Source organism: Lonchura striata, chromosome 2 (assembly GCF_050655825.1).
Source record: "Lonchura striata isolate lonStrDom1 chromosome 2, ASM5065582v1, whole genome shotgun sequence".
Lineage (NCBI taxonomy): Eukaryota > Metazoa > Chordata > Aves > Passeriformes > Estrildidae > Lonchura > Lonchura striata.
In genome coordinates, this window is record NC_140704.1 from 41152782 (window position 1) to 41178582 (window position 25801).

A 25801-nucleotide genomic window follows, 5' to 3' on the forward strand; every position below is an offset into this window, starting at 1 on the left:
ACTTTCATTATTGGAGTAGGGCCAAGACATGTGATGGACTTTTCAGTGTGAATCTCTAAATTAAGAATGGATTTGGCTTGTAAAACACATGCCGACGTAATTTAGGGCTTCACAAAACTAGCTGGGTGGAATGGCTTCAATTTCAGAAGGCCAGACTGGGAATATCATCCATAGGGTCATAGAACTCGTGCAACTTTTGAATCCTTGTTGCAGCAGGTTTCCACCACCAGGCTGGTATCATTCACATCCCTCTCAGAATTATGACTAGCATCTCCAAAAGTAACAAAACAGTTAATCTGATCTGCTAACTAATGTTGTACAGGGATATTTCAAATATACATTAGTTATAAAATTTTGCATTCAAGGAATTAAAAAAAATGTCTCTATTGCTATGGAACACTTTCCTCTGTTATAGTCTAAGCTATTACTGTGCTGGGAAAGCTTGTTTTGCCTTATGTGAACACTTTTAAAAACAGTGTTCTACATGAGTGCAGTATTTGTGAGAAATGCCGAAGTGACAGATTTAGAGAATGAGTTGCCCATGTCACTGAGCAGTTTTGCCAGAAACCATAACAAAGCACGTAACTGGCTCGTGGTGTTTTAAACACGAGTAGCTCAGCTGCTATGACCATGTTATGCACAGCCTCCTCAATGACAGTTGTTGAAAAAGTATTTTCATGACATAATTATTAATCCACTTGGCATTTGATTAAAAAGATCAAGGCATTTCATAGAAGCCCTTAGACATCCTGCAGACTCCTACTGATTTGTACAGTTGAATAAGTACCCTCCAGATTAAGGATGATCCAGAAACATTTGATGACTCTAAAATATTAAACATCAATGAGTATAAGTTGACATAGCAACACTCAGAAATCACAGCATCTGGTGAAGATCTTATCCTATTAAATTTAACTCATATATATGACAATAAACATCTTCTGTCCTGCAGTAGCAGGAACATTATGTAGTAGCAGAGGAACATAATGCTGTGTGAGAAATGAACTACACCATTTAAAAATGTAGCAAATGTAATTATATATTGCTTTTCACAGTTCTCAGTTGTTAGAAAAAATAAAGATTGACATAATTGGATGAAGTTTGAGATAGTCGATGAAAATTTAGAAGCAGTGGTAGGTTGTGAGCTGCTGCTTGGCACACTTGCTCTTGTGATTCTGTCTTATCTCTTCCCAGCTTTCTCTTCAATAGAAGGAATTGTTTCATAGACACTTAAATTAGTCTTTTCTATGCAATGTTTCTTTTAAACAAGCTTGCAAGTGTATATACTGTCTTGGAGTCCTGGTGAAAGATTAACGTCTTAAGAATGACTGAAGAGATAGTTGGAGGACTGAAATAGTGGATTTAGAGTAACAAGTATTACATAAAGCAACTGGGAGAGGAAAACCCTGGAAATTCAACTTGATGAGTACATTTCAAATTTGCAATTATATTCTGCCTCATAATAAATGAAGTGTAAGAGCCTGCAGTTCCTCACACTCTTCAGGCAGGTAGACTAAACATTTTACATTGGCAAGTCCCTTCCTGCTGAGCACCACCTAATGTGGGAATGTCCTCCCCTAACATTGTAATGCAAGCCCTGCTGGGGGCTGGGTACTGCAAGCAGTGAGTAATGTGTTGTTGTATGGAATGAGAAGTGCTATATTCCTACATGCAGGTCTTTTAGTGTCCACGGTTAATTTTTTTTAATGTGGGTGGACCATGCACTCATATAGATGCAAATGTCCTTAAAATACTCAGTTTTATAATCTAGTGAATTAATTCTCTTCACATTTAATTTAGAAATAATGTCAAAGATCCTTATCTTCACCTTTCCGTGAAGTTTCAAAAGAGGTATTTAAGGGGGAAACACCTATTTATTTCAGAATGGGCAGGTTTCACTCATGGCTTTTATTTTCCTTTAAGCCCAGTAAAATTTCAACCTCAAGCTAAAATGAAGGAACTGATCATTCATGCCCTTATTTCAGCAGGGTGGTATTGCCAGCTAGTGATTCACAGTCTCAGAGGTAACTGGGAGGAGTAACTTGCAAATGCATAATGAGGAACAGCTAATACCTGGGGGATACATTAGCACATTTACCTTTGGCAGACAAAGGAGATGCTGCTTTGTTGAGAGAGATACTTCTTTACCCAGAAATCTGATAACTCACTGACAGTGTGCCACAGCAGTAGGATCTTTACAACATAAGTCTGAAAAAGAAAGTTTTCCTAAGATTGAATATCATTATCAGCGTGTAGCTTTATGCATATGCCCTTTTCTCAATATTCAGTATATAATTCCCATTAATAGTTGTGCCAGTTAGATGCATCTATCAAGATAGCATGTCCCCAGGGTATTGAATTCTATTATTCTGCTTCTTTGCATGTAACTTGACAGAGACAAATATAACCATCCAAGCTACTGAATTTGAGAAGGATGTGTATTTTTCTTCAAATCTATTCAAAGTGATTCTATTCCTAGGGGATTACATTTGTGTCTAACTTTCCTCTGATTTACTATTTTAGCTGAGCTGATGGATTATGAAAGAGAATAATTTCTTTTTAATACTGTTTTCCTGAATCTGTCATTCTAAACTTGCTGTGTGGGGACAGAATAGTTCATAAACACCATTTTCCTGAAGGAAAATGGCTTCTCACAGTAAAAAGCAGCTCTGAACAGAGCTTCCGCATAAACATGTTTGCCCATCAGTAGCTGACAGAGGACCCTCTGTGTGTGTGTGTTAAGGATGTGAACTTCTTAATTGAGTCTTCTTATTTGGAAACAGTTTCTCAAATAGACTAGGAAGGATGGATTATATTCAGGTCTAGAGAATGAAATCGAGTAGGATTCTGCCTTATCATAATCAGTCGATTATATTGTAAACTAGTACCATAATAGCATCCGCTAGTCATGGAATATGCTTTAACTTAAATTCCAGCTCTCTCAAATATTCCTCAAGTTCAGAGGTCTTCAAAAGCCTAAATAAAATCAGGTCTTTCATGCTGCTTACATTAGTAATTTGTCTTTTTATATTATTTGTCTTTTTATATTATTAAACCAAAATCCCCAAGTCTAAAATTGTTACTGCAGTTTTTTGCATGCATAACATCCTTGTTTTTGTTTTGTTTTCTTGTTTGTTCATTAATAGCCGGGAGGGATAGATAGTGGCAGTGAATACACTTTAAAAAAATCCCACTAATATCCTCCTTTTATATGGAAAAACAAATATTTATAAATCCCTCTGATTTATGTAGCTGTGTAACGATTGCAAGTTTGAAAGAGCAGTTGTCTGGTTAATCCATTTAAATGCTTATTTTGATTGGGCAGCTGCGAGCCTTTGTGTGCATGCAGCTTCACCCCACACTTTCTGGAGTGTTACAAAATACCGCAGAAGTTCTGGTTTAGTTCAACAGCAACCAGTGTGCACACATACAGCTTTCTGTTGCACAGGTAGAGACTTTTGCCATGCAGACCTCGTTCCTTGTTTAAGGTGGCCTCAGGAACTGTGGCCAAAGCCAGTTTGCTCTGTCAGCTCAAATCCTGCCTGTATAGGTTGCTGAGATCATACCTAAAGAATGTGGGTTCTGGTTGGAGGCACAAAGCACCCCCTAACTCATGGCAGCTGACACAAAAGGTGCACTTGTGAAGGGCCAGTGCAGAGGTTCACTATGGAGCTGTGCGTGGAAAAAGCGAGAAACTTCTGTTCAAACATCTCTGCCTAGGTGAAATTAGAGCACTGAATGGCAGGCCTGCGATTTACATGCTCCAAACCATGCCATTGGACATAAAATCTTTTTATGTCTTACTCATGCTATTTCTGCACCTTGTTCTTCATAATTCTGAAGTATTTCCTACTTGTAAATGTGATGCTTAAACTGATATTTGAACAGATGCAGCCCATTCCAATTACTGTGTTATACTTTGAAATTGGTTTTGATTTACTTTTTTTTTTTTTTAATCTCAAATCCATTATTTGGGTTTGGCTTTGTTTGACTAAAGTTTTGTTTCTTGGTCCACAGGATCTTGATTCCAGTTTAGAGAAAGGAATTGTAGTCAGAAGCAGGATATTTGAAATCAGAGATACAATTTGCAGTTCAGCAGAAGTTTCAGAACAGAAAGTAAAGTTTGTTTATGGGTTTACAGAGTATTTTCCCAGACTTGTGGCAGTTTCAGGTAGATATTCATCACACTTTTCTCCTGAAACAAAGCAGAATTGGGGTGATTGGTTGAATTTTATTTTATGTGTTCACATTACAGAACTGCAGCAAAATCAAATGTTTCATGTCAGACAGAGGACATATGTGCTTCACATACTCTCTGTCTTTTTAATATCCTTCCTCCTGAAAAAATTGTATTCTAAAAACAAGACTGTTCTGACTGTTCCAGCATCCTGGGAAGAGGAGGCATCTGTTAGGTCTCTGTACTGCTGAAGAAACAGTCACAGAGAGGAGTACCTGTCTTTTCACATGTCTCCTGTAAGTGTTAACTTGAGACACCAAAATCCTTTCTCTATACTTCAAAATGAAAATAACCTTGAATCCTCTTTTACAGTGGATTTAAGCAACTGTGAGGCCTGAGGTGCTTCTGCAGATATGTCTGGGGAGAAACATCAATCCTTGGAATCCTCCCCAAAGCATCTTAAACCATGCTGATGAGTCCTAAGTAAATCCCATCTGTCCTTGCAGAGATGATGCCTGGCAGAAAAGACTAACTGCAGAGCCCCTGTTTCCTCTCCTGGAAGGGCTATGACATCTGTCTCAGGGCATGTAACATTTGAAAGCAGACTGTGGGTTGGAGACAGCAGCAGAAGGCAAGTCCCCCATACCCCTGGCATGTTGGGCAGCCTGACCTTTCCCCACAAGTAGCTTCAGCTATAGATCCACAGAGGCTTTTCTCTGCCCTTGCTACTGCAGCTGAAATATGCAGTTTTGCCTTACCCCAGCTGTGGGTTGCCACTCCTCATACCACATTCTTCATTGTGTTTGTGTTGTCAGATAGATGTCTAGACTGGAGAGCTCTTCTGGGTCAGGCTGCCCTTTGGAGGAGGAGGGAGGTGTGGTAAGGTGCGGTCTGATTCCTCTGGGAGGCAAGAGAACGTGCAATGAGGGATGTGAGCAAATAATGAGCAGGGGAGCATGACTGATGTTTTTTGCAAAATTCTTTGTTCAGATATTCCTCTATGGCCTCCCTAGAGAGAAAGGGAAAAAAAGGGAAAAAGGCAAGTTCTGTTGTGTACACAATGCTTTAGAAAAAAATCTGTCATTTTTCTGAAAATGGTCTGAGGATTTCTCCATGAGGCAGACAAATGCTGTTCCCAAAATATGTTGTTTCTTTGCATCAGAAAGGAACATTAAAAATAAGATGTCAGGCGTGTGTGTGAGTGGGCCTTTGCAATGGCATCTCCAAGGGAGGGATCTGATGAGGGCTCTGTAAATCTGCATGTGGCAGGAACCTTTCAAAAGGGAAGGCTTTCTGACTTCTAAACCAGCCAGGCAAGTTTTTAGGGCATACTAGTAAAGCTAATAAAAATGAGAATTAAAAGTATAAAATGGCAAATACAGGAGTGATACTTTTTCTGATTCACCAAGCAACCTGGCTGTGTCAAAGGGAACCTGTGGGAGTCAGACGTAACTTTGAATTTCCTGTTTTGTGTGATTTGTCAGTCTTTATGTCTGTGCTTCATTCTCACTACTTTAATAAACAAGCAAGTCTTTCTCCAAAGTAACATATTCTCATAACCTTTCCTGGAGGTAGGTCTCTGAGACCAGAGAGGGTTTGGAAGTGCCTGCCAGTCTCCTGAGTGAACAAACAGTGTTAATAAACATCTGCCCACCTGTATTAACTCTTGGCAAACCACAGCAACTTCTAGTTATTATATTTCATAGTTTCATCTATGTTTTAGTTATCTTAGTGTGCTCCTTTGAACGCAGTAGAGGATATACATTTGCAGGAGTTTACCTGTAGCAAGGGTTACCTAGTGCGAGTTAACTGTAGTTTCAGCAGAAAAATTTGGCTTTTTGCCATCTGAGTTTCTGTATGCTGCCAGTGCAGAGAGCAGTCTTCAAATAATTTCCGTTTTGCATTTGGAAGAGATTATTTTCTGCTATCTATCCAGCCTTCCTTATTACTGCTGAAAATGCTGCAGGTAGATAATCAAGTGACACAAAAGCTTTTTTCACATATGGAATTCAGACCTCTTGAACTTATAGCCGATTTTAAAGTAATTGAATAAACCACAACAACTTTATGCATGGTAAGTCTCAATTTTGAGTCTGACTAGACTTGTTCCTAATACAACCTGTATTGAGGAAACTTAACAGTATTTAGCTCTAGCAGGATTTGATGACAACATTAAAACTTCCCCCCCCCTTTAATTAACATCAATAAACTCATGTGATGGTGTGCGTATGCCAGGCCAGTGTTTAGTTACTTGTAGCCAGAAAGGTAGGCAGGATGAGGCCTTATCCAGAATAAGAGTAAAGTCCTGTAGGAGTGTCATTAGGGAGTGCTTGGCCAAGCAACTTTGTTACTATTTTTGATTTCTATGTGTGTTTGGTGGTGCCGTGTCCTGTGGGAGTTGAGGGGCTCCCTCTGCAAAGCAAGCTCTGCTGTCACACTGAAGAGGCAGCACAACAGTTGTCATTGTAAGGGAATGTACCAATGTGCCACCAACTCTGTCCATCAGAAGAACCACAGCTGCAATTCCCCATGGAAGGATGGCAGGGTTTGGCAATACAGTACAGTGGAAGCCCCTAACAGTTTTGAAATTTGCCTCTTTGCCTGTACCACGGATCCTAATACATTCTAGTGCCTGGAACTTTAGCAGAAGATGCAGTCCCTTGACCTGAGACATAGACTTCAAAACGTCTCTGCTTTCGTCCCACCTGTAGCCTGTCCAGTGAGGATGCAGCTAAAAAGGCAGACAAGATTGCCTTTGCATTAAGCAGATATCCCAAGACAGGCATTTAGGACTGCTTGTAAGTAAGAAAGTGATGCCTCCCAATAAGCACCACTGTTACCTTAAGAATTTGATCAATTTCCTTTATGATCTCATGGGATTTTCAGTTTGCATGTGACATTGAGCACATTCAGTAGCCTTGCAGATAAACTGAAGTGACAGGGTGTGTCTCTATGGAATACTTAATGGCTAATAGAAATAGCTTAGCCGTGACATTTTCAGCAAATAAATTCCCTTCCACCTGTATTGGGTGGACTTCTAAATTTCCCTGTTGGAAACTGGGAGTTTAATAAATAGACCCTTGAAATGGGTAAATGGCTCTTTAAGATGGATGTTCCTTATTACTTTTGCCATAAGAGACATAAGGGGAAGAAATATAAATTAAGGTTTTGGAGGCAATATGTACCTCCATCAGGACAAATGATTCACCTTCTCCATTGCTATTATGAAGAATTAAGAGCTCTATCATACTTTGAAGCAGGCAGACAGTGGTATGACTGCTAAGGGAACAGGAGTGGAGAGAAGCAGGTTACTATAAACAGGCTTTCCTAACTGGCTGAAGGAAGTGATGCAGTGGGTTCAGAAACTCCATTCAAGCTACACAGAAGGTACAATTGCATGGGTTTGTGGAACCTTGCATGGGCAAGGTTCTGTAGCAGAGAGTAGAGGCATATTTGTGTTTTTCTGAGTCAGAATTGTTCCTAATTATGTATGTTCTAAATGTTAGGGGGTCTTCCACAGAGACTCAATCTGTAATGAAAAAATATCACAGAAATAACTGTATTATGCTTGAATGACTGCTGTCTCTTTTCAGAGCATATAAGTTGGAAAAATAATATTTGTACAAAGCTGAAGTGTTTATACTTTCAGCTCTGTTTCAAATGAAGTAATGACAGCTTTCACTGAGCAGAGGAGAATACAAAAGGAGGTTTAGATGCAGAATATGCTTCTTAGTGCACAGGTCAGAGTTAGTTATGCAAATGTCAGTTCTGAACCATGAATCATGCTTATTCCAACAGAGCAGGAAAGCTGGTTTTGCTAATCTTGAGAACCAGATCAGCATTGCTGTGTTCGTTGTCCATTGTATATTTGAAGTCCCAGGAGGGGTTAACCACTGAAGACAACTTCCAGTAAATTCCAAACTCAATGCATTATGCAGGAAAAATCCTAGACCCTGTAGTCATAATTGAATAAATTGAACTTGGTGTTATGTCACATATGGTTCCCCAGTGCTGTGTGCTGTTTACCAGCTTTGTTAGAGAGGCTGTGGGTTAAAGTCAGGAGAAGATGAAATATCCATTTAAGTGCCCTATGGGAAGCCATCATTTAGATTTTTTCAGCCTCTTTGCTCGGAGACAGTATTATTTTTTTCCACAAGCCACAGAGTGCTAAATAATGGCCAGAAAATATACTACAAGTTAAAGATCCACAGGTGAAAATCTATCTCATTATTTGAGGCATCACAATAATGTTTTCAGAATGCTTTCACACTTCTATTTTAAGTGCTGAGCTGGAGTCTCTCAATTGCACTGCTGTCACTCAGAGTCACAACAGCAAGCTCTGTTCTTAGGCATGTTTGAGGCACTGCTGTGCCCTGTACCAGAGAAAAGAGCCTAGCCCATGATTAAAACTGCTAATGATCACTCATTTTGGAAATAGTGGATAAAAATAGTGGTATTTTAATGCTTTAAATATAAAAATTATCTTCATCTTCAGATCTCCAGTGTGCTGTTCTGTCTCTTATTTTTTCTGGTTGTGTCCCTTCCCCCAGCTCCTGCCAGATTTGATTCTGTGTCTGTGTCAATGCCTGCAGCAATCCCTACAGCAAAGTTTTGCCAGGTCCACTTGCTATTAAAAGCCAGGAACTTCTACTGCAGAGGCAAGTTAAATGAAGTTTTCCAGTTCCTGCTCCTTTTCCTTTTGTCTTCTCCCTCTGCATGTATCTTCCCCTATACCTTGCCTGCTGGTAGGTGAGAAATGGTGCTTTCCCAAATTCAGTGCAGTTCATCTGTGGCTTTCTGGCTTTCCTTTCTTCTGCCTTGGCCTTCCTTCAGCTGGGGGTGGCCAAACTACTCTTGGCTAGGTCTAGCTGGTCAACATAGCTTACCTAGTCTGCTCCCTTCTTTCCTAGCAGACTTCTCATTCATGGCTGAAGTGCTGGTCACACAAACCTCAAAAAAGCCTGTGGGCCCCACCAAATTGTTCTTTGGTGTGATAGGCGTGACTTGCATTTTTTTCATATGTTGTGAAAAAGCCTTTACATGACAGAGGGAAGCCATGAGATGCATCTCCTCCAAGTAGTTCACAAAGTACTGTGTTCAAACAGGAAGTTATTTTGGCTTTTATCCATTGCTGAACCCCTGAAATTTGCAGAAGTGCAATCAGTACACTTAAAGGCACAACTTGAAGTACTGACTAAGGTAGCTGTTATGCTCTGTGGTAGTCAGTGATCTGTGACTATGTATGATAAGGATCAAGGCTGAGAGATTCTGCAAAACAATCCATAGGAATGTGGTTTCCTGGAGTCCTGCCAAGGGGTGGTTAAACATTCATGGAGCCTGTTTTCCTCTGACATATTTTAGTTGTTCGTAAAAGATAGCGCATGTTTGGCTTTACAGAGGCCGGCTCAGTGCTCTTGATAATCATTGCTGTTAATCTTAATAGAAACAGTCACAAAATCATACAAGCCCTGTACCCATGGCAATCCTACTGGGGTAGCTCATGGTTGAGATAAAGGATTGTACTCAAAGCCGTGTCCAAGACAGTGTGAACATTGTGAGCTCATACTCACATGGTGAAAATAGGAGTGTACCAGAGTGATACTCAATTTCAGCTCAGATGACATTAAGCTTAGAAATGGCAGCTGCAACTGAAAAACTGAAAATACATATTTCATAGGGTTGCCCCAAAGTAATCCTATGATATCCTCCCTGTTATGATGGAAGTTACTAGGTGATCTTCAGTGTTGCCAGCTCCTGTGATTTTATGATGGTTAATACAATATAGCTATTTTTCTTGAAGATCCATCTTCTGGATCCCAATGATTTATTTTCATTTTATTGTCTCTTTTTTTCTAGTTAGATGGTAATTTCAACCCTCCTTCTCACAGCCAAAGTTTCAAAACATTTCTCAAAACGTACTTCTAAGAGTACAGTACAGCCATCAATGGCAAATAAGGGAGAACTCAGCAGTTGTTTTTTTGGTTGCTTGGGGTTAGCTTTTTGGGTTTCTTTATTTTTTTTTTTTGCCTATGGTTTTTTTTTTTTTTTCCTTCCTTGATTTCCATGATCTGTCTCGCTAGTCTTGTGATTTTGTAACTCATGATTTTTTTATCTTTAGGATTGATTATGTTTCCATCTTCACTTCCTTGTATTACCACACTGGTCACAATCAGTGTACTTAAGAGTAGCCATCAGGATATAAATCCAGGTTCTTGAAAGCAAAACTCAGGTAATGCATTTTCCGTGACACTCTCACTCCTGCAATTAATTGATCAATATGTGTAAGGCAAATTTAATGAATCTGGCAGTGTTCCATAACTGTCAAAGTTCCACTAGGGCTGTAGGTCATGTGCTGGGGATAGCAGTCAAAACAGAAGTCATGCTGTGTTTAGTACAGTTCCTGGCAAAACTTGATGTCTTTCTGTTGGATGAGAAGGCGACACAGTTTGGGTGCTCTTCATAGCTGCTACTGTGCTTTCCAAAAAGCACATGGATATGATGTCATGGAGCTGTGCTCTTTGGGAGAACAAGGACAACCTGCTTCAAGGGTCTCTGATAAAGACATTGTCCTCCTGGCAGATTTCCATTATGTAGTGGAGTCAAAGCTTCAAATCTCTCCTGTCAGGTGGAATTATCTCACAACAGCTGAGTAGTTGAGTTCCCATCCCAACATCTCTCGCAGCATTTTTTTTTTTTTGGGGGGTGAATTGGATCTGCCTACTGTTTTATAAGTATACATGTGCCAGAGACACTGGATGAGAAAATAGAAATGCTGTGACAGGATTTTACAAAATAGGAGTAAGAGAAATCGGCTGCTATTTCTGAAATGCATCCTAAGACATAAAAAGTTTTGCAGTGTAGATATTTCCAAAAAGAAAGCATGTTAGTTTGGGCATTATTTAATGTCGTTAACTTATGAGAATTCTGTAATGATATTAAAAATAAGAGAAAAGTAAACTACATTAGTCCTCAATAGAAATTACATATCTACAGACAACAGATGCAAAACAAACCACTTCAAGTGAAGTCAATAGACTTTGGGTGAGGTTCCCTGTTTATGATGTCCCAAGAAATCATAAATAAAGATGTGAACCACAGAAGAGAGTGATATTCTGCAAGCCTGGCTCCACCAGAATCCGTGGAGTGGACATTTCTAATGTGACTGCTCAAGTGTCTCTTCCATAATGTCCAGCCCACATGTTGGCTTGCATGTTCCGTACATTTTAACTACAGCGGCTGATCTCTGCTGAACTGCTTGGCTGAAAGTTTCATAGCCAAGAAACCACAGTCTTTTATTTGGAGCCCTCTCCATGGACAAAGGAGCAAGGAAAGCTAGAATTAGTCTTCCTGTAGAAGTCAAAATAAGAAAACTAACATTAGACATGGGATGGCAAATTCAAGTTTTAGGAGACAAGCACACATTTTAGGATGGCTTCATTTGCCTGTGCAAATCTGTGATTTTTCTGTTAACTTTTTCATTATATCCACTTTTTTTCATGCAAAATCAAAGGTTGCTTCTGACCACAGTGTTCAAGTGACTTTGGTTTTCTTAACAGGAAGAAATCTTAAGAAGATGGCTCATGTGGTATGAAGTATGCAGCAGGATAGTAAAATATTTTTAGAGGTGAACATTTCAGTGACTACAAGAGTTGCAGTCTGCTAGTCCTGAACCACTTCTTGCTTATGAATCCCTCAGGGAATGAGAGAATACACTTTCCTAGGGAAGAATCCTACCAATTTGTCATTCTCCAGGCAGGACTTTGTTGATTAAATATAGGTGTGAGTTCATGTGACTTGGAAGAAGACCCATCTTGTCAGGATTTCTAAGTTCTCAGAGTCTAATAGAAGTCTGTAATCAAAGAGTGACGTCAACATTCCTATCTAACTCCAGATTTCCTCTCAGGCCATCTGCAGGGTGTGGTTTTGGCATCAGATAGAAATAGTCAAACTTGGCTTTAGTTTGGAACTAGATGGGTTATCACAGTGGACAAGGCCAAGGAGTAATAACAAACAGCAGACCAACACCTGCTAGAGCATTATGACAGTCTTAGGGAAAGTAAACTGTGGTCTCAGTTTAAACCAAATGTTCAAGCATGGAATAAAATTTGTCCACCTGGGCAGTTTAGACAGTTTTTTGATCTGCCAGAGGCATGAATAAAGAGTCACTGATCTGTCAGCCTCTCTTAGAAGAATTTCAGGGAGAAAATACAAGTGTAGTCAATTCTGGAAGTCCCAAAACACCATTAGCTTTTGATTGTCATTAAACCTGATCAGAAATTACCTGGTCCTAACTGGCCAACCTTTTTCTACTATTGCTAGTGATTAAACTAATGCCTACCTTAGAAACTTAAGGTTTGTGACCTTACAGGGGATTGCTGCTTTCCAGATGACATTTTTTTTCCCTTTTTTTTTCCTTTTTTTTTCCTTTTTTTTTTTTTTTTAATCAAGTACTTTGGTTTGGATATCCCTCCTTGGAAGAGGTCCAAACATTTATTTTCATCCATTTGTTCCAGTGGGTGAGGTTTGGTAGAACCTGGCACAGCCAGGGATGGCATAGGAACAAAACCCTTTCTCTCAACAAATCTAATGTGCTTGAAACAGTTACCTGAGGACCCACCTTCATGTGGTTCTTGGCTCCAGTGCTGTGGACACTGGAGGGAACCAGTCATGTTTATGGCAAGGCATCCATTGTGTCACATCTGCCATGTGAGCTCAGAGCTGAAAGCAGCATAGATGCAGCTGATGCCTTTCCCCTGTGCTCAGTTGTGAGATGCTTGGCACCCCTGTCAAAGGTTTCCTGTGTACATTTGGGTGAGTCACTTCACTTCTCCCTCAGTATTTGTCTCTGTTTTCATTCCAGGCTTTTAGGACCATGGATTGGCGTTTTGTTTTTTTTTTCTGGGTAGAGGAACAGTCCCTCACTATCAGGTTGTTTTGATCATTACTGCAACCTAGATAAATTGTGACAGCTATCAGTTTATCTTCAGCATGTGATAAGATGTGCACCATCCAGAAGAGATGTACCATTTGCTATAGTGAGGATTACGTTGACATGTATTTCATAGAATACCATTCAGGACCTTCTGAGTTCCTACCACACCTACTTCAATGAGGCACTGTTCCTCTACATGGCTACTGGGAGCTGTTGCAACACATATAATTAGGAACAAGAAATGTTTACCTGGGGCTTAAAATTCTGCCAGCCCATAATATACTGCCAGCATTCTCCATCCGTGTAAGCTCCCAGTGTTGCAGATGGGGTGACACGCTTCCCTTGGAAAAGTAGCAATGTTTATTTTGACAAAGTTTGATAGTAAACGTGACAGTGCTGTAACAAGCTTTGATGGTAACATACACTTGGTTATTTACTGCATAGAGGACAAGGTGGGACAAAACTGTCAGAGACACCCTTCATGTTGAGTCATGAGGTTCAGAAAGGACCCCCTTGCATTCTAAACCCCTTTCTCAGGTGGTTTCCAGGTGTGGCTGGATCCAGACCTAGTTCCAGGCTAGGAACTTAGGTCTAGAGGATTATATGTGCACAAACAATCCTTTATCTCAAAGTTTTAGCATGCTTACTCCCCTTTCACTTACTGAGTATTTAATGCAATAAGGATTCTCGCAACCTCAAGAGGCATCCCTGTTCAAGGGGAGATCCTGGCATGCAGCCCACAGCTGTGCAGGAGAGCTCAGCAGACCCTGGGCTGTTCCCTATTTATGGAGTAGGGTGATTGACTTGTATTTGCATGCCAGCTGTATTTTGGTTGGCGCATGCTCAACTAGACCTCAGCTGCTGAGTAAGTTTTATGGCCCTCAGCTATTGTGTTGTTATCTGTCTTCCCAGAGTCCAGTTTTAAGCCAGGTGCAGCCCTCACTGTTAGCTCTTGCTTAAGCAAAAAGCATGGAGGAACACACTGCCACACCCTGTGAGCTCTTCCTAACCACCCCTCTCAGTAGCATCTTCTTCTATACCATAAAACTTTTGGAAGTTTTGCCACTGATTATAGTGGATGTTAGATCAGAAACCTTAGGTCAGTACCAGAGCATGCTAGTGATGAGAAAGATGTGTGGTTTGGATGAAGAGAGAAGACCTTTCTCTCAGTCTCTCACAATGGTTCAGAACTCAATTGAAAAAATTAGCAAGAGGCCCTTTTATTTCCTCCTGGAAAAAATCATGTATATTTATTTCCTGTAGTAAAACAGTCTAATGGTAGTAAAAAGTGAAGTTCTAGAAGGAAAAAATTGATTTCTCAGCAAATTGAGTAGAGAGGGGGAAATTATAAATCCCTGGTTGACTGTTACGGGTTGACTAGCAGCATTTGGCTACAGAAAGCAATATGAGCACAGTTTTAACACACAGGTGGCTACAAGAGAAGGGCTGTGCTGCATGTAAGCCCAATATCTTCTCAAAGTGGTTCACCCTACTTTTCCAATTACATTGCAAAGTGATTCAGAATGAAACTGTTGTTGATTGTCTGCTCCACTTCAGATAGTTGCATGTTCGTTTTAGCTTTATAAAGAATTTTGTGTCAGCATTTTCTGTTCTTTGTAGTTGCACTGTCTTTTAAAAATAGTTCTTAAGCTAAAAAGAAAAGCCTATAACCTATGTTTCCTGAAGTTCAAACACTGGCACAAAAAATATCTCTTTCCTTACTGCTGCCACACTGAAGCAGATGGTAAGTACTGAGACTCAGAACCAGTAAGCATGTAATTATTCAATTTCTGGGTGCAGAAAAGTATCTGTTGGGTCAAGGTAGGCATCAACAAGACAGGCTGTCATTGCAAGTTAGTTTGAGTTCAGGTCCCCTGCAGTTAGCCCAGTTAGATTCCTGCAGTAGATCACATGAGCTGCACAGATGCCCTATTGCATCTCTAGCTCGAGTTTCACCCACATCCTCTGGCAGACCATCTACCTTAAGCTCAAAGTCTGTTCCTGCTCTGTAGTTTTTATGTGTAAACAGTAATTAGATTAGGGATGACACCTAGGTTATGCCTCAGGTTAGTAAAGACAAAATTGCAAAATTCATGCTGATCCATGTTACAATGATGTCACACAGCTAATGTGCATTCACAGTGTGGAACCCGCAGTTACTGTGGCACAGACCATGACACAGTGTTATGCACGGGGGACAGATACACTGCCTGTGAGTAATGCAAATGGGTGAGTGCAGAGGAGCTATTTTGGTGTAAACTGGTTTTGGAAAATACCTGATTCTGCACATTATGAAGCAACTTTTGCTCATTTGAATTCAATAGAAATTAATTTTGCTTTTCAAATTCACTTTGATTAACCTGGTCTTGACATCGTGGCACTTACCTTGTTGTAAAGAAAATTGGTAGCTGTGAAAGATCAAAAATTTTCTAATTTAAGGTAAGAGGAAATGTTTGCTGCTGATGAAAACCTTATCTTCATAAAAAGCAATAATGCAATCTGATCATCTACCATTATTGAGTTTCCTTTTTTTTTTTTTCTTCTTAAGCTGAATTTACATCACCTGTGGAAAGAAATAAGGAAGGTGGACTGAAAATGCCAAACCTATGCAAATTTTGTGATATTAAAGTAACAACCTGCTCAAACCAACATCAGTGTAAGAGCAACTGTAACATCACTTCTATCTGTGAGAAGAGTAGTGAAGTCTGTGTTGCTATATGGTAAGTTATTTCTTCATACAGGTGGGACAGGACCACACCCTCATTCATCACTGCTTAGTAATTTCCTTGATTGCTCTGATATTCAGAATATCCCTGCTACCTCACCAGGTTTTGCTCTTCTGCTTCCAACTCATATCTCTGCACAGCATACCAGGAGTTGCTTGAGGTTAACAATTCTGATATGAAATGTTCTGGGGACTTGTTTTTTTTTCTAAAACAGTTCTGTTCCTGCTTAAGCTGTTACTGGAAAAGAGGCATGGTTTTGTGCAAGCCACTAAGCTGTATCCACTCACAGCACTCAAGAGTAGAAACAGATTTGAGGCTCAAGAGAGGATTGTAGTGACAGTTGCTGAACAAAGACGATTCTCTCTCAGGTTTCAAGGGGACTAGATTATGTAGATTTAGTACAAGAGGCTTATTGCCATGTATAGGTAGAAATACTTCCTCCTAATGGGAAAAAAACTCTGTAGGTAGAGGCTTTGATGTAGGCATGATGCTTTTTATATAGCCTCTGTCTAGGTTTAAAGAAATCAAGAGTCTATGAAAATGAGTTATAATACTGTTTTACGATTTATTGGCTTTAAGCCAATAAATTTTTCCAGTTTAAAAACTGAGGCTTCTCTTGCTCTTTCATAAATGGGAATCCAATCCTACAAAAGAAAGCCACAAACACTCTTGAAGAGTTAATAACTGGACTAAAGGAACACAACTGAGTGTTTGCAGCATTGCTGCTGATTTAGTAAAATAATTAGAACCACTTACAGAGGGGAATAACTAATTCATGTACTGAGGGAATAGTTGTGTCCATTGACTTGAGATGTTAAGCATAATTGGAAGTAGGCATTTCAGTTCAGGATCAGTCCAGTGTGCTTTTCCATATTTCTCCTGTGCTTCTTTAGTAAGTCATCAGTGTATAAAAAGAAGCTGTTGTACAATTTAAGATACGTGTTGGATTTTTCATGACCATTTATCCAAAAGGCAAGTAAGTTGAGAACTGTAAAGTGCTTTTTGCCTTCAAGTCTTTTGTCATTGAAATTCAATCTGTGGACCAGGACAAAATACAGGAATATAGTCCAGATTATCAGCTGTAAATATTTCCCTGACTGTGAGGCAACTCTAACTTGCATCAGTTTTTATAACTGGTATTTTTGGTTGGTTGAGGGGTTTTTTGTATATAACTCCTTCAGTGCACAAACTGTGTTGATTGTAGGCTTCAAAAGCAAAATGAAAAGACCAACTCACTAGAAATTCCCTGATTTTGAGGAAATAATTCAGTTTTTATCATAATTTCCCACAGATTTTTATTGTCTGGTTAGTGACCACAAAAACCAAAAGTATGTTCTGAAGTTCACAGCAGTTCATTGAGCATAAGCTTGAATAATTCTAAGTGAGATTTTCAGAGGTACTCTTGTGAGCTTAGAGTACTATCATGCAGGAATATCTGTGCCATTATACAAATGTGAGGAGGCCAGATGATGCCAAATTTGCCTCATTCAGGAAAGACAGAGAAAAACATACGATGCTCTTTAAATGTCATTTATGTTCTCAAAAGAGGCAAATTTTGGGCACATGCAGTCCTGTCTGCTCCCTTTTATAAAATATTCCTTTTTTGATTTCAGTTTTCTCCTTTTCATTTCTAGGAGACAGAATGATGAAAATGTGACATTAGAAACAATATGCCACGATCCCGAAGAAACACTGTATGGTCACTTTTTGGATGACTATAAATCAGAGCAGTGTTTGATGAGGGAAAAGAAGGATGATGGGGGATTGATGTTCATGTGTTCCTGCACAGGTGAAGAATGCAATGATATGCTCATTTTTACATCAGGTAGGTTTAATAATTTACCTTGCATTTCTACATTCCTTGCAAGTAATATTAACTGTGTTAATATTAACTGTGTCATACGGATGTCCTTTGGAGTTGCATTTTGTGGGGAAGAACTTCTAATGGCAGGTGCTATTTTAGTCTTTCTTGAATCTTGCAAAATCTCAACCTTTTCTGTGTTCTGAGGATACTTCTGCCAGGCTGTTTTCATTTTGAAGTAAGTCTGATATTCAGCTCAAGACAGTGCACTTAGAAGCTGATGGAAGATGAAAGCAAGATCTTTACAGTTGTTCTGTTGACACCAAAATGCAACACATGCTAATTACATTATAAAGTCTAAACTAAAGGCAAATGCCATTTTTAAGGTCCTACCTCTTCTAAAAGGCTGTATTGCTGTAGTGTGTTATCTGCTTATAGAGGTGCTACTGGTAACCTGATGGGTGCACACACTCCGTGAGCTTTTTTTGTCCTACCTGCTGTAGTTCTTTTACTGAAACATAGTCAGGTTTCTCACAGGGTCTCCTGTGAGGTTTCCTATGGAGAAATTTGTGTATTCACACTTCTAAAGGGGTGTGGCACACCATTCCCATCCTCATCACCCATAAATTCCTCAGAAAAGGGTATAATTAGGCCCTTGTTACCTGAGATAATGAAGGGTTGGGATGCTGTTTCCACTTCTGGGAAACATGGTGTGTGACTGCACTAAGGTGAAGGACTATGTGAGTGATTGTAACTCTCACTTCCTAGCCTCCAAGAAGGCCAACTAGTTTAGGTCACAAAACCACACCAAATTAGCCAAAAGCAAGCTAGCATGACTTTGCTTACCTTGTCCCAGACTGTTCATATCTGCTGCCACCCCTCATCCCTGTCCTCCTCATCCCCTCGTCAAGCTTGATTTGAAACCAGACAACCTGACTGCTGATCCGTGGTTGCGTGACCTACCCTTACTTGGAAGATCTTTAAAGGATTTGGAGTATATACTGGTATTGATATGAGCACAAGTGGTAGACCCAGGACCTAATTATAACAGATTTCTTGGTTTTGTTGACCAGAATATTCTCTTCTCCCCAGAGAAGAGATCTTACTCTGTGTCAGCTGTCTTGTGTTTTTGTACAACATGAACCACACCCTTGTGGATTTTGGCTAAATTGTTATGAGTTATAACATTATAGCTGTTTTTCCTGGAGCTATGTAGCTGAATGCAATCACTTATAAATGTGTGTCTTTGGCATGTATGGTTATGAAAACCATTCGAGAAATTCAGCACCAAGTGCCTTGATTCCTATTAACTCTGCAGTTTACTCGTACTTCCAGATCAACCTTAAAGGAGTAGTAGAAGTTTAAACCCAGTCTTTTTACCCAAATTCCTTTCACTCTTCTGAGTGAAGCCTTTTCTTCTAGGTCACTAGGTCACGTGCTGTGAGCACTTCAGGTGACTCATGAAAACCATGTGCTGCATTCATATGTATTAAATGAATAACTACAGATAAAAATTAAAGCAATGTAAGACTTCATAACATTTCCAGTTCATTCACAAACATAGGCATTAACTCCAGTGAGGAGTGGGGAGAATTGAGGCTTTGTCATTCCTTTTTTATTGTTGTGGATTAGTGTTTCTTTTAAATGAAAACAGCCCCTTTGGGTTGCTTGCCTGGTTAGCCATGGCAGGAAGACAAACGATTTTTACAGTATCAGACATGCGGTTTCCTGTCTGTGTTTAACTTTGAGCAGAACATCACAGCCAGCTGGTCCATGGCTCCTCCAGACAACTAGATAATAGCCTGTAATAATTTTGCCTTTGGAATGACTGTCATCCAGATCTATTCTGTACATTGTTCTTGCAGGGTTTTTTTTTTTTTCTCTACATTTTTTGCACACCAGAACAAGAATTGTTTTGCAGTGGTTTTGCACATTCTATAGTTTTAGAGAGCAAGATGAGAGCCACTCTAAAAAAGTCTGATCAAACAGTGATTTTAACAATTTATTAGCAGAAAGTGAGATTTTAAAAATGGCAATTTTTCACCTGCTAATCACTGTATTTCCTTTCAAGGTATGGCTATAAATGACTACACAGTGTTTTGCCTCTTCTTCCTGTATACACACATAAGACAGACCAGATTTACTTTGTTTCTGGTGTTTCTGACGTACAAAAGAAAACCCCGGTTAAGGCAACAAGTTCTAATTTCCACCAAAGGTTAGTCACTGAATTCCAGTGATTCACAGCTGAGCTGTTACTGCTTATGGAAAAATTGGTTTATAGCACTATTGGCTTGCATGAGTCTTGACTGTGAAGGGCAAACCTCCTGATTCCATTTTTAGACACAAGCATCTAAAGATTTTGGATATTGGAGGCATTGTAACTCATTCAAGAGTGACTTTAGAAATGTTTGAAGTAGATATATCAAAATAAAATGCCTGTTTATTGTATGGATTTTAATTTAAATTGCCAATCTGCAAGATAAGCAAGACACAGTCAAACACGTGCCTAAATATGCCTGCAGTTCTGCTGTGTCAGGGGCCTGACCCTGATTCAGATCCCTGGCATTCCAGGCTACAGGCAGCTGGTGGAAAATACTGAGTGCAAAATTACTCCAAATAATGTTCTGTAGTTCTTGGAGAAATAACATGCAGGAGACAGGTAACCATTGTAAATCTGACTACTCTGTGTTTATTTTGTTATTTTGATATTATTATTATTATTGTAATATAATATAATTGTTATTATATGTTAGTTGCTCTCTTTTTTTGCCAAACAAAATTGTGGCAAGCAGCTTACACCCTGTGGTGGAAAAATGCTTCTTACAGCAAATCTCAATGCCAGTGTTTTGTAATTATTATTTATTCAAACGTCTAATGTTAGTGTTACCAGAAGGCAAAGCCAGGCAGCAAAACCACTGGAAAAGATTAGCCAGAATTGGGATAAAAGGTCTTAGGTGGCTAGAAGTTGACTAGGTGGCAGACAGGCCTGGTCCTTCTGTCATGGAAAAAATGAGAGCAGGACTAGACTATGAGGGCACCCTGATGTCTGGTTGTGTCTGGCAGATCTTCTGCATCTTGCTTTACCTTCTTTTGCTTTGATCTGCTGGGATGAATCAGGTCTGTCTGTAGTTTTTTGCACAATCCCAGTCCTCCTGTGATGTTTGGGCTGCTTTGTTCCTCAGCTTTCTCTTCACCACATCTCCCAGCCATTAGCCAGTGCGAGCATGACGGCTGCCTAACAAAGCTGGGCTTTATTAACAGTCCCAAATTCTTTGACTGAAGTTAAGCCTTGTTTACCCTAAGGGACCAAGCAGTACTGTGCCCTTTCCAGCCCCACATCTGACCTATTCTCTGTGGACAGAAATTACATGGTACTCATTGTAGACGAGAAGATAGGATTCCTGCATGTTACTTAGTGCATGAGCTACCTACCTGTTGTACCATGCAACTCCTTCCTCTTGTACAGCTCATTTAAGTACAGTCATTCAGCAATATGCAAACCAGCAGTGGAGACTGCAAAGCAAGAAAACAAATCCTTTGAATACTGTTGTCAATATATATGCAATTGTTATCCTGGGAATCAAATTCAAATCCAAGCAACAGTGCAGAGAACTCAAAAGCTGGAACCAGGATTTCAACACAATTCTGTTTTGTTTATAGCTGTTTCATTCTAATAACTTACATGGTGATAATTTTTTATCCTCACCTGTCTCTTGCCATGCTATGCAGATCTCCATGCAGCTTGCAACCAAGGTGTCTGTGGGATTGTTTAGGTAGCTGTTTACTGCTCACCTACTGCAAGATGAAGTCATTTATTTGGGTATTCCCACCACACCCAGATATGGGAGAAATCTTTAGCAGCAACTCTGAACCCTCCAGACTGTTGCCTTGAAATACCAAAACCTCACTTATAGAGATGACTGGCAGGTCAACAAGAGTTTATAAGAATAGTGAAGCTACTTGGGGAAGTGTATCAAGAAAGGGAGGGTGTAGTGCTGCTTTTTAGCAGGTTATTTTAACTTCACATTGATCATGGTTTTACAGAGTTGTCTAATTGAGAGTGTAAGAGACATGCCTATTTGATTAATCAATTGTGGCTGAGTCATTTGCCTGAACGAATTACAGCCTGTGGATTTGCAGTGCTTCAAGTGGTGTGATTGCTCGCTGTGTACAGTTGTTACCTGGGAGAGCTGGTGCTGCTCTGTTGCCTGAACCACCACAAGCATGCCTGTGTGATGCTTTGACCTGTGCCCAGACTGCAGGAAATATGGATAATGTTTTAAAATGTCCTTAAATTCATACCTCTCATTTGCCTCTAACATGCTGATCCTGTCTTTTCCTTTCTTTCTCTCCTCTTCCTCTCCTTACTAGAGTCAAAGTGTTAGTGATTTTACTTGACTACATAGGAGGATCTCAGACTTAAGATCTGTGTGCAGTCACCAGTCCATAAATGCTTATGTGATGAGTTGTCCAGTGCTCAAGGAACATCAGAAGGGAGATGATTACAGCTGGACTGCTTCCAAGAGAATTTTAACAAAGGCTTTCATTAATCTCTCTTTCTGTTATCCAACTAACATGTTCAGAAGGTAACTGTCTTCCAGCTGCCCCATAAAAGAGGTCAGTAACATTACATAACATTGCACAGAGCCTCTCACTGCTTGTATATTGGCTTTGTTCTCTATGTTTCCTCTTAGGTGTTTGTAGGCACTGGAGTCCCACCCAGTGCCTGCAGCTGTGTGTAACCAAAGGAGAGGCTGTGTAATGCTGAACATCTGATTCACTTAATGGGATAGAAAGAAAATAGAATGAAAAGAGGCTAAAGGAGCCAAAAATTTGTTTTGCTCTGTATTGTTTATATTGTTTGCTTCTTAGGAAAATAACCATGCTCAGTTACAGATTTGTGTAAAAACAAACTAGGCAGTGCTCTTCCAGTCTGGTTGGCATATTTGTTACAATTTGCATCACTTGAGAGCTTAATAAGTATGGGAATATGGCCAACCTTTTATCAGGTTGTCAGGGAAGAGACTTTTATAATTACAGACAGAAACAAACTGTAACTAACACTGGCAACATAATATTTTGGGAAAGGTTGGAGGGGTGAAACTCAGGCTGAGAATAAAAATAGTGGTTAATGTGTGGCATCTGTTGAAACATATTGAAACTGGAAAGATTGATTTGTTCCAGAAATCCACCAGCAAACAGCAGCAGACACCCAAGCTCGGTAACTGAGCCATATATCACAGAAACTCAGTCACATCATGTAAAGTTAAAATACATTGGCTTTCATATTGCTGAGTAGGAAAGCTCAGCTAAAAAAGTCAAAGTGTGAGAGAAATGTGATGTACACACAGTGAAGGGACCTATTAGAATGGGAGAGATAAGAAGGGAATGCATTAGTGGGGTGGAAGAGTTTAAGCAAATGGGTGCTGTGCCAGCAATCCAAGGAATTACATTTTCTAGCCAGCAGTGAGGGAATAAAAGCAGCAACAAATTATTTGTTCTGTTTTAGAGCTTAAGAGTTTCTTAGACCTCCTGGGTGCTGAATAGCATACTTGGCAATCAGTTGAAAAATGAAATTCTGCTTACAATAGATGAAATATCCTTTAGGTCATTGCTGCCCAGCCTTTTTGCTGAAGTAAGCCACCCAGAGGCAATCAAGTTGCCTGCCTCCCACCCCTGTGACTAAGATGCAGCCATTCCCATCAGGTGACAAATGCATATGCATGACTCTTCCAACATGTAACACATGTAACTGGGGAATTTCCCTGGACATCACAGAGAAGTCTTGAGTCCTGATACCCAAGGTAGTCGTGTGCCAAGGCCAAAGCTGCAGTCTGCAGGGGAGAGCAACAATAGGTATGCCACTGATCTTCAAAATAGCTCATACTTACTACCTTTTAGGAAAAGAGCTAAGTGGTGTCACTGGGCAGTGACATGCATTAAGTGCTTGGAGAGCTGGGTTTGCCAGCCATTTGTTGACTGCAGAGCAACATTTAAGCAAATCCCCAAAAGAACAGATTAATGACTTCCCATACCTTTAAATAAAACCCTTAGGGCACAAAGTGCTGGAAGCTGCAGTTGGACCACAGCAACCCCATGCAATCCTGCAGGCTGAAGGAAGAGTGGCAGGAAAGCTGCCTGGAAGAAAAGGACCTGGAGGTGCTGGTGAGGAGTGGCTGAACAGGAGCCAGCAGCGAGGGCGTGTGGCCAAGAGGGCCCATGACATCCTGGCCTGTTTCAGAAAGAGTGGAGCCAGCACAACCAGTGCGGTGATTATCCCCCTGAACTCAGCCCTGCTAAGGACATGTCAAATCCTATGGGCCCCTCACTACAAGAAGGACAGTGAGGTGCTGGTGTGTGTCCAGAGAAGGGCTGCAAAGCTGGGGAAGGATCTGGAGCACAAGTACTGTGAAGAGTGTATGAGGGAGTTGGAGTTGTCTAGCCAAGAGAATGGGAGGTTAAGGGGGAACCTTTTTTGGCTTTCTACTACTATCTGAAAGGAGGTTGTAGCAAGGTGGGGGTCAATCTCTTCCTTCAAGTAAGAAGCAATGGAACAAGAGGAAATGGCCTCAAGTTGTACAAAGTATGTACAACAAAGGATATTAGATAGCTGGGGAAATTTCTTCAATAAAAGCATTGTTAAGCACTGGAACAGGTTCCCCAAGGAAGTGGTTGAATGGGCACCCCTGGAGGTATTTAAAAGATGTGTAGTTGTGGAATTTAGAGATGTGGTTTAGTGGTAGACTTGGCAGTACTGGGTTTACAGTTGGACTTGATGATCTTAGAGGTCTTTTCCAACCTAAACAATTCCATGATTCTATAGCAGGCCAGGCAGACCTGCCAACTACCAGAGGTAGTGCCTGTCCAGGAGAGAGGTCTTCTTTGGGATACCCTGGTAATATCCTTTTCAGACTAAAGATGAAAACATACAGCACAAGCACAACTTACTGGCCTTTGACAGACTTGGTTTACCTAGTCCAAAAAAAAAGATCCTGTCAAATACAGGAATTTGTCAAAGGAATTCTACCTTCAGGAAAGTCTGCAAGAAATGCCAGAGTTTCTTTTCCACTGGATGGTAAAATGGAGAGCACTCTGGTTTTAAAATCTAGTAATCTCTCTCTTCTGCCATGAGTTGGTTCAGCATAGAGCTGAGGAAGGGGTGGAACTTATTTCCTGCACAACAAAACTATTAAATTGGAAAAAAAAAATCATCTCCAGCAAGTATGAAAAATTAAAATGTTTCCAAGAAGCTATCCTGATTTTAAAAATGCAGATTAATTTGAGGTGGGTGCGGCATTTGAATTTGATTATTACTAAGTATTTTGTGTTAGGATCAACCATTTTCCTAAGGAAACACCCTCCACCCTGAGTAAAAAAAACTTCGCACACCTTATCTTCAAACCCCCCAAAATAATGCCTGTAAAACTATCAGAAATTTTTAAAAGTTGGATCAACTTTCAGACCACTTTTGTCTTCAAGGCAGGGGTTACAGAGAAAAGTATAGGAGTGTCAAAAGCAGAGTTTCTGTCTTGAAAATCAGTTTTTCCCACCTAAAAATGTTTTGCTGAAGATTTCCAAGCCATTTTAATTCTAAAAAGGCCAAGATCAGGAATATACATGAAACGCTGAGCTACAGAATTTAATTTCCACTTCAAGGTTCTTCAGTAGAGATAAACTAAATTACTCCAAACAGCTGTTCAGAGTAAATTTCATTTCATTGAAAGTGAAGCATTTTATGTAGCTAGTTTTCATCCAGACAGTACTAAAGAGATGGACAGGCTTTTCCATATTTTGTTGCCTAGTGCCTTGCTCAGAAATCACTACACATGTTAGGTTCAAACTCCCATTTTGTAAAAAGCTCTCCCTTAAGTCAGAGCAGGTCTTGAACTTGAAGCTGCTGTATCCCACCCATACCAGTCCACTCACTGCTGGGGATTCAGCACTCACATGCATCTCTTGCCAAACTGCAACATTTGAACAGAAATTCTGTTCAGGCAAAAGCATTCAAAAAGTGTTGGTTTTCATTCCAGTGTGGAATTAAAATCAAACTTTGAAACCTCAGAATTTCTACAAAATGGAGTTTTCCTCCAGTCAGCTCAAAGGGCTGCTTTGTGTCTTGAGATCTTGCAAAATAACTAAATCACAGTTCTGTGTCTGGGACCATG

The 25801-nt window shown here is 40.0% G+C and overlaps 1 protein-coding gene across 2 annotated transcripts in view; it reads left to right on the forward strand.

Annotated features, from left to right (window-relative positions):
• TGFBR2 (transforming growth factor beta receptor 2) overlaps positions 1-25801 on the forward strand; it is a 60327-nt gene that overhangs the window by 11687 nt on the left and 22839 nt on the right. Inside the window, exons 2-3 of one of the 2 annotated variants that reach the window (XM_021525865.4) lie at positions 15658-15829; positions 17470-17660. In XM_021525865.4, coding sequence (XP_021381540.1) covers positions 15658-15829; positions 17470-17660 — 363 coding nt within the window. Of the gene's footprint in view, positions 1-15657; positions 15830-17469; positions 17661-17683; positions 19852-25801 lie in introns of those variants that run through there. The other variant, XM_085573235.1, reaches the window with a different exon arrangement.